Source organism: Sander lucioperca, chromosome 11 (assembly GCF_008315115.2).
Source record: "Sander lucioperca isolate FBNREF2018 chromosome 11, SLUC_FBN_1.2, whole genome shotgun sequence".
Classification (NCBI taxonomy): Eukaryota; Metazoa; Chordata; class Actinopteri; order Perciformes; family Percidae; genus Sander; species Sander lucioperca.
Window position 1 is genome coordinate 14,010,270 of NC_050183.1, and position 8,001 is coordinate 14,018,270.

The 8,001-nt window shown below is 41.8% G+C and overlaps 3 protein-coding genes across 3 annotated transcripts; 2 read left to right on the top strand and 1 right to left on the bottom strand.

Annotated features, from left to right (window-relative positions):
• Window positions 1-2,330: 2,330 nt before the first annotated feature.
• On the top strand, window positions 2,331-3,657 carry LOC116059114 (histone H1-like). Its single transcript, XM_031312073.2, has one exon. It carries the CDS (start codon window positions 2,689-2,691, stop codon window positions 3,415-3,417), a length of 729 nt encoding a protein of 242 aa, XP_031167933.2. The 5' UTR covers window positions 2,331-2,688; the 3' UTR covers window positions 3,418-3,657.
• A 1,461-nt stretch (window positions 3,658-5,118) lies between these two features.
• On the bottom strand, window positions 5,119-5,597 carry LOC116059126 (histone H3). The gene has a single exon (XM_031312088.2). It carries the CDS (start codon window positions 5,546-5,548, stop codon window positions 5,138-5,140), a length of 411 nt encoding a protein of 136 aa, XP_031167948.1. The 5' UTR covers window positions 5,549-5,597; the 3' UTR covers window positions 5,119-5,137.
• A 706-nt stretch (window positions 5,598-6,303) lies between these two features.
• On the top strand, window positions 6,304-6,799 carry LOC116059147 (histone H2A-like). The gene has a single exon (XM_031312105.2). It carries the CDS (start codon window positions 6,321-6,323, stop codon window positions 6,702-6,704), a length of 384 nt encoding a protein of 127 aa, XP_031167965.1. The 5' UTR covers window positions 6,304-6,320; the 3' UTR covers window positions 6,705-6,799.
• The last annotated feature ends 1,202 nt before the right edge of the window (window positions 6,800-8,001 follow it).

The window sequence follows — 8,001 nt, forward strand, 5'->3', positions numbered from 1 at the left end:
TTTACATTTATACAACACTAGATTTAACATACAGACATCTGATCAAATGGATAAAACTTTCTGAAAAGCTGTAAGACTTCATTACAGCCCATAAATATTCTCTGGAAATATAATCAGGCTTTTTTTTTTTTGGTCCAGCCTGATTATATAGAAGAGATTATACCACATTAAACGGCCTTTTATGGCACACGTTTGTTCTTTGTCTATAATTTCATCTAATGCATCATTTAATCTATTCATAATTACTTTGGCTAATATTTCATAATGAGTGTTCATTATAGTCAGATGTCTGTAGTTATCAATGCCATTTTCATCACCTTTCATATACAATATTTACATTACACCCATACAGCCAGTGTTCAGACCTTCATTACACATCTCTGTGAGGACGTTTGTTACATCATCGATATTGAACTCATACTGAAAGCTGTTACAGCGTCATCCCATTACAGCTGCAAAGATTAATCCATTACTTGTCGACTGAATCGCTAGAAGAGAAAAGGCCTCGAGTGCTCAGAAGTTCAACAAATATTGGTGGTGTTTTAAAGACACAAAAGTTAAAGAAGACAAGTCCAAGGCCCTATTCTAGCAGCAAGTTAAAAGTTCTTTATTTAGATGGCTATTTCATATTGAAATTGTTAGTACACAAACGGCCTTCTTCGTCATTTTGAGTCATTCTTTATGAAATATAAGTAAAACTCGTGATTCCAGCTCCTTAAATGTGAATATTGTCTAGTTTCTTCACTCCTCTGTGACAGTAAAAGGAGAATAGTTACTGTTCTGCTTTCAGGGAGGCAAATGCATCGGTCTGAAATAAACTTTTAACCTATGTGACTGTAATCCAGGTAATTTGGCTGTGGATTAAAAGATGTCATGTAAAGTGTGAACTAATCCCATGAAGTCATAGTGACTTGATCATGTGTTAATGGTGAGCAACAGTAAGTCTACTAAAAATCATCATGAGTCATGCTTTAGTTAAAGCTCCTGTTGTCCTCGTGTCAGATTTGACCAGTTTTCCATTCACTTCAATTCAAATTTATTAGTTTCCAGATGAGACATTTGGGTTTCTTTCAACCAATTTGCCCCAAAATAACATGGATGGTTCCATAAAACGCTCTTCACGAGTGAAATTAAGGATGAGATCTCTACTCTCATTGAATTTTGGGTGTTTTATAGCATTATCCTGACTAAACGTTGACATATCTGTGACTATCCATTGCCTTCATTCCTCTGATCTTAACCATTAGTCCAAATCATTCATAGTTTCTGTTTTTTTTTCTAACACAAACATTTGATAATGTCATATAAATGAGGTTTATTGACCATAAATTCAAAAATAAGTGTAAAACTAGTGTTAATAAGTGTGTTGTCGTGGTGAAAATACTGTATGGGGGAAATAAGTGTCAAAAACGTTGAAAGAAGCGAGCAAAACGTGGGAAAAAACAGTGTCTAAAAATGTTGATTTTGACCTGGGAGGACAACACAAGAGTTAGACATCAATCAGGTGATTTGTGCTAAATTATAATGTGTTACTGTTATTACAATTACAAGCTTTTACAATGTCTGTACAGGTGGCTTCACCTGTGAGTCACTGTGTTTGTTATATAAACAATATCTGTCCATATGGTCCATACAGTATATCCATATTTATTCTGTTATTCTTATTATATATTCTGCTTATACACTGGATCTATATTAGTCTTACTACTAGTATAATGTCACTGCTACTACATTGCACATATCTGTACATGTTGTTCATGTTACATAGCCATATTTATTCTGCTCTTATAACACTGCACTATATTTCTTGTCCTGTCTATGCACCACCTATATATCTATCCTATATATCTATATCTATACCATCTATACTTGTATATCATATTGCCCTTTTCTGCTTTTTTTTTGTACTTCTGGTTGGATGCAAACTGCATTTCGTTGTCTATGTACTTGTACTCTGCACAATGACAATAAAGTTGAATCTAATCTAATAAATTCTGAGCTTGTCCCATCTTCTGATTTAACAACGATGTTTATGTTTGTGTATTGACTTGTATGTGTGCTCTTGTTTCTTCTGTCAAAGCACTTTGTTGTTTTTTAAAAGTGCAATATACAAGTAAAGTTATTAGTATATATATATATATATATTATTAGTGTTGCAGTTCATTTGTATTAAAATAAGTCAGAATAACAGAGGACATGTCCACAGTGAGCAGCTCTGATAGGAAGTCTGGCCAAAGTGCACCATAAGCCTCGGCCATCATCGGTGTGTTTGCTGCCACCAGAATAACTGGATTTTATTACAAACTGGTCACCAACAGATGGTTGTTTTTACTTTGAGTCCCTGAACAAACATGTGGACCGTCTGGAAAACAGCTTTTGGTGCAATTGTGATGCATTTGAAGTCATTTTAGGAGAGAAATGAGAGTGAAAAGCCGCCGAGCAGTGCTGTTCACGGCGGTGAAGAGGCGATGTTTGGAGGCTCCACAGACAAAATGCAGAGAGCACCAGAGCTCTGCGGGACTTCAACATGAAGAGACACGAGCCCGCTATCGGCCCCGCAACTTTCAGCCCGCTGCACTTCTCCAACATTTAGTTTGGAGGGTTTTATCAGTGAAGAGAAAACACACAAAGTGGCATCCAGACTGCTACGGAGGAGCCAAGGGGCAGGGTTGAGTCTCCACGGTTCTCATGGTGTGTTTAAGTGCAGCCTCGTGCTCCGGAGTCTCCAACAGTCTCTCTCTCTCTCTCTCAGTCACTGTGATCACTAGCTGCGTCGGAACAAACGAGGAAACAATGGCAGAAGAAGTAGCTCCAGCTCCAGCCGCCGCGCCGGCAAAAGCCGCCAAAAAGAAGGTGAGCAAGCCGAAGAAGGCCGGGCCCAGCGTGCGCGACCTGATCGTTAAAACTGTGGCCGCGTCCAAGGAGCGGAGCGGCGTGTCTGCGGCCGCCCTGAAGAAGGCTCTGGCTGCCGGAGGCTACGATGTGGACAAGAACAAGTCCCGCGTCAACACCGCCATCAAAAGCCTGGTGGCGAAGGAGACCCTGGTCCAGACCAAGGGGACCGGGGCGTCCGGATCCTTCAAGCTCAACAAGAAGGCGGCCGAGACTAAGGCCAAGAAGCCAGCGGCCAAGAAAGCGGCTCCAAAAGCCGCCAAGAAGCCCGCAGCCGCCAAGAAACCCGCCGCGGCCAAGAAGCCCAAGAAGGCCCCGGCAGCCAAGAAGGCAGCGGCCGCTAAGAAGTCCCCGAAGAAGGTCAAGAAGCCCGCCGCAGCGGCCAAGAAAGTAGCCAAGAGCCCCAAGAAGGCCGCCAAGAGCCCCAAGAAGGTGGTGAAGAAGGCCCCGGCTGCTGCCAAGAAGGCCCCCGCAAAGAAGGTCGCCAAACCCAAAGTGAAGAAAGCAGCACCCAAGAAGAAGTAAAGCTGTCATCGCTCTGATGAACAAAAGGCTCTTTTAAGAGCCACCACATCTCCTCAAAGAGCCTCTTCCTGTTTATTATTCACGTTATTAACCAATGACTCATTACTTATATATATATCACGACTTTAACTGCTAGAAGAAGAGGGAGAGTAACAGGGGAAATATAACGGTTACATTACAACTAGCTATTGGCATTTAGCAGAGTACAGGTACTGAGCATAGACTGTATATAATAATAATAATAATACTGTCTATGGTACAGAGCCAATGAAATGCAGTTGCCATCCAACTAGAAGTGCAAAATAAGCATTAAATCCCAAAGTGCAGTATTCTGTGCAGTTATGTAGACGATAGAGATTAATTATGTACAACAGTGTATGGTTAGATAAATACAGGTTTTCCAGATTACATGTCTACAGTGACAGATAAGCAACATAGAGGGTTATGTACAGAAAGTATAAATAGACATAAATATACATTAGCGACTGTATTGAGAAAAGCACACAGCAAACATTAACACAACTTAACTAAACAGTTCACTGTTATAAAATAAGGACCAAAGTTATCTAGTTGCTCTTAGGCCCACTTTATTATTCGTTATGAGGCATTACGGTTCGTAAAAACTCTAAAGATAATGTGGTATACGTGCAGTTTAGTGTCCCAAATTCCCCTTATAATGTCCTTAATTAATGATGAACCTGCTAGACCACCTGTGTTACCCTAACCTTAACCTGTCTCAAATAAGACCCTCATGTTTTGGAAAATAATTTGTGACACTAAACTGCACATAAGTCAGATAATGTTGTTTTTTAAGAGTAGGGAAATAAAAAGGGTCCGTGGAAAAAAAGACCTTATCTTACCACTAGTCACAGTCACAGTCACAGTCACACACACACACACACACACACACCTTGCCCAATAGTTATAGTGTAAAAAGGGTAGCCTACTCATTTTATAAAACAAAGAGAATGAATAGTCACCATAACGTGAATTAACTATATTGCCTTTTTCATTGTGAGTAATTTAACCCCCCCTCACACAGTCACCATATTAACACACATCCGGGACGTTTATCTCTGGACATTGAAGATTTTTATGCTGTGAACATTTGCACATAGCTGATGAATATTTTTCCACAACCTGCACAGCCTTGTCTTCATCTCGAAAAGTTGTAGTGCACGTTTTTGTAAGTATGGTTTTAAATAGCTTTCATTGTGATATATATATATATATATATATATAATTATATATATATATAATTATATATATATATATATATATATATATATATATATATATATATATATATATATATATATATATATATAATTTGTTTATATTAGTTTTAAAAGAGAAGGCAGTTTAATGAAAGCTGCTGAGATCAGATGTGTGCCGGCACAGTCCCCGATTTCTGCATTTGTGTATCAATTCCTTCTCAACTCAAAAGGCTAAAAAGTTTGCTGTTTGTGCGCCCAATTTCTGAACGAGGTGAGCTAAATGTTGCCCTATGTACTTCAGACTCATGACTTTGTTGTATTGCTTAACACGTTAAAATAGGTTACTATATAACTATCCTAAAATCGAGTTTATATGGCAGTCAGGACTTGTCTAATAAAGTGAGTTTATAAAAACCAAATGTAAACAGGAGTTTGCTCTTTAAGGTTTGTGTTGTGGCTCTTAAAAGAGCCTTTTTGTGAGTGTGTTGTGGTGCCGAGTGAGTTTAAGCCCTCTCTCCGCGGATGCGGCGGGCCAGCTGGATGTCTTTGGGCATGATGGTGACCCTCTTGGCGTGGATGGCGCACAGGTTGGTGTCCTCGAACAGGCCGACCAGGTAAGCCTCGCTGGCCTCCTGCAGAGCCATGACGGCGGAGCTCTGGAAGCGCAGGTCGGTCTTGAAGTCCTGAGCGATCTCCCTCACCAGGCGCTGGAAGGGCAGCTTGCGGATGAGCAGCTCGGTGGACTTCTGGTAGCGACGGATCTCCCTCAGAGCCACGGTACCGGGCCTGTAACGGTGAGGCTTCTTCACTCCGCCGGTGGCCGGGGCGCTCTTACGGGCAGCCTTGGTGGCCAGCTGCTTCCTGGGAGCTTTTCCTCCGGTGGATTTACGGGCGGTCTGCTTGGTTCTGGCCATTTTAGTTTCTCTGTCTTCTCTGTGTTCACAGCTAAAGAAAGAATGCCGGGAGACGGAGAACAGCGGCTTTATAAAGGAACTGCCGGAGCCACGGCGGCGCTGATTGGTCCAGGCCGGGTGACACGCGCGCTCTAGCTGAGTTACTATTGGACAAAGGGAATTCAAACTTAACCGCTCGAACAACGGCTGAATAACGGCCACAGAAAGACTCCTTTTCTCTCCTCTGTGTGTTTAACAATCGTTTAATGGTTGGCTGGATGATTTGAGTTGTGTATTTTGATAAAGGAGCTTGGGAGAGAAGACTGAATATTTTGTTTAATAACGAGCTGTAATTTGTTAAATTGAAATGAAATGTTTGAACCGAACACTACAATTAATATTCTGTTGTCTCATAAACCCACGAGGGCAGTTGGTGTAAGACAAAGTAGAAAATCCATCATACTCATTCAACTTTTAAGTATTCTGTTTCATCCACAGAGAATACCACTACATCGACATGTTGACGGTCTTCACCATTGTTTCTTATTTCTCCAGATAGTCAAATGTGAAGAAATGAGACAGGGAGCTCTTAAACTGACGACCGGCTTCGAGATGGTGACGCTGCTTCAGACCTCTGGCTGCTGATTGGCTCAGCGCCGCGGCCGAATCTCCGCTGCTGATTGGAGCGGCAATCCTTTCAACAAGCCCGCCAAAACGCAGAGCTCCGCGGATATAAAAGGGAGGGTTTGCGCTGTTAATGGCACAGTCGCTCTCTGAGAAATCATCGCAAAAAATGTCTGGACGAGGAAAAACCGGAGGCAAAGCCAGGGCTAAGGCCAAGACCCGCTCTTCTCGGGCCGGGCTTCAGTTCCCAGTCGGCCGTGTTCACAGGCTGCTCCGCAAAGGGAACTACGCTCAGCGTGTCGGTGCCGGAGCCCCCGTGTACCTGGCGGCGGTGCTGGAGTACCTGACCGCTGAGATCCTGGAGCTGGCTGGAAACGCTGCCCGCGACAACAAGAAGACCAGGATCATCCCCCGCCATCTGCAGCTGGCTGTCCGCAACGACGAGGAGCTCAACAAGCTGCTGGGCGGAGTGACCATCGCTCAGGGCGGCGTGCTGCCCAACATCCAGGCCGTCCTGCTGCCCAAGAAGACCGAGAAGCCCGCCAAGAAGTAAACAACCCAGGCTCTCCCTCTCTGACTGCTGGACACCAGCCCCCCAAAAGGCTCTTTTAAGAGCCAAACACACTCCTGATAAAGAGCACTGATTCCCATGTTGCTGTTACGCATTTAAACTAATTTTATATTATGCACACAGTAATGGGTTTAGGTAACTGTTCCAGATTGTGTTTACATGCAATTTCTTTCATTGATAATGTGGATACACATGACTGACTTTGACCTGTGTTTGGTGCACCCAGGAAAAATTAACAAGTTCCAGACATATGCATTTACAGAAATTGTTGCTATTTGTGTTTACTATAAATATCCCCAAATAAGTTATGGAATAAGTACTTAACATAAAATCATCTCTCAATGCAAATCAAACCAGCTATTAGGCTAACTGAGATAAAACCATGCCAATCTCTAGGTATGGTGAAAGCTATGTGATGATGTGGGGGTATGGTGAAGGGTATGTGATGATGTGGGGGTATGGTGAAGGGGATGTGATGATGTGGGGGTATGGTGAAGGGTATGTGATGATGTGGGGGTATGGTGAAGGGTATGTGATGATGTGGGGGTATGGTGAAGGGTATGTGATGATGTGGGGGTATGGTGAAGGGTATGTGATGATGTGGGGGTATGGTGAAGGGTATGTGATGATGTGGGGCTATTTTAATTCCAAAGGCCAAGGGAACTTTATCAGGATGCATAGTATCCTGGATCCATGAAATAACTGGCCTTTAAAAATAAAAGTCTGCCTGCCTCTATGGGAATTTAACATAGGGGTGTGTATAATTATGGCCTCTGTATTTTAAGGACGAACATTTATTTATTTACGATACATTATTCATTCACAAAGAACTTTGGTGTCCTTAAAGGTTGGATTTTTCCTCATTTTTTAATTTAGGCATTAAGATCAATTTCCAAAAGATGATTTTTTTATTCGTCTTTTTAGTCAACTTTAGCATGGGTTCATAAACTTATGAGCACCACTGAAGTTGTTTAACACTTTAATGTTGCAGCTGGTAAAGGTGGAGCTCATTTTAATAACTTTATATTCTAGTAGGTAGCTTGTCAAATTTCCCCTGGGAACCAATATCTTATTGAGTTGATTATATATTGTTTAATCTGAATCTGTAAAGTAACTAAAGCTGTATTCATGTTGAGTAGTAAAAAAGTACAATATTTCACTTTAAAGATGTGGTGGAGTACAAGTAGAAAGTAGCCAGAAATGGAAATACTTAAGAACAAGTACTTCAAGTTCAGGCCTACAGCTGGCATCCAAAAACACAAGATTCTCTTGTATTGGA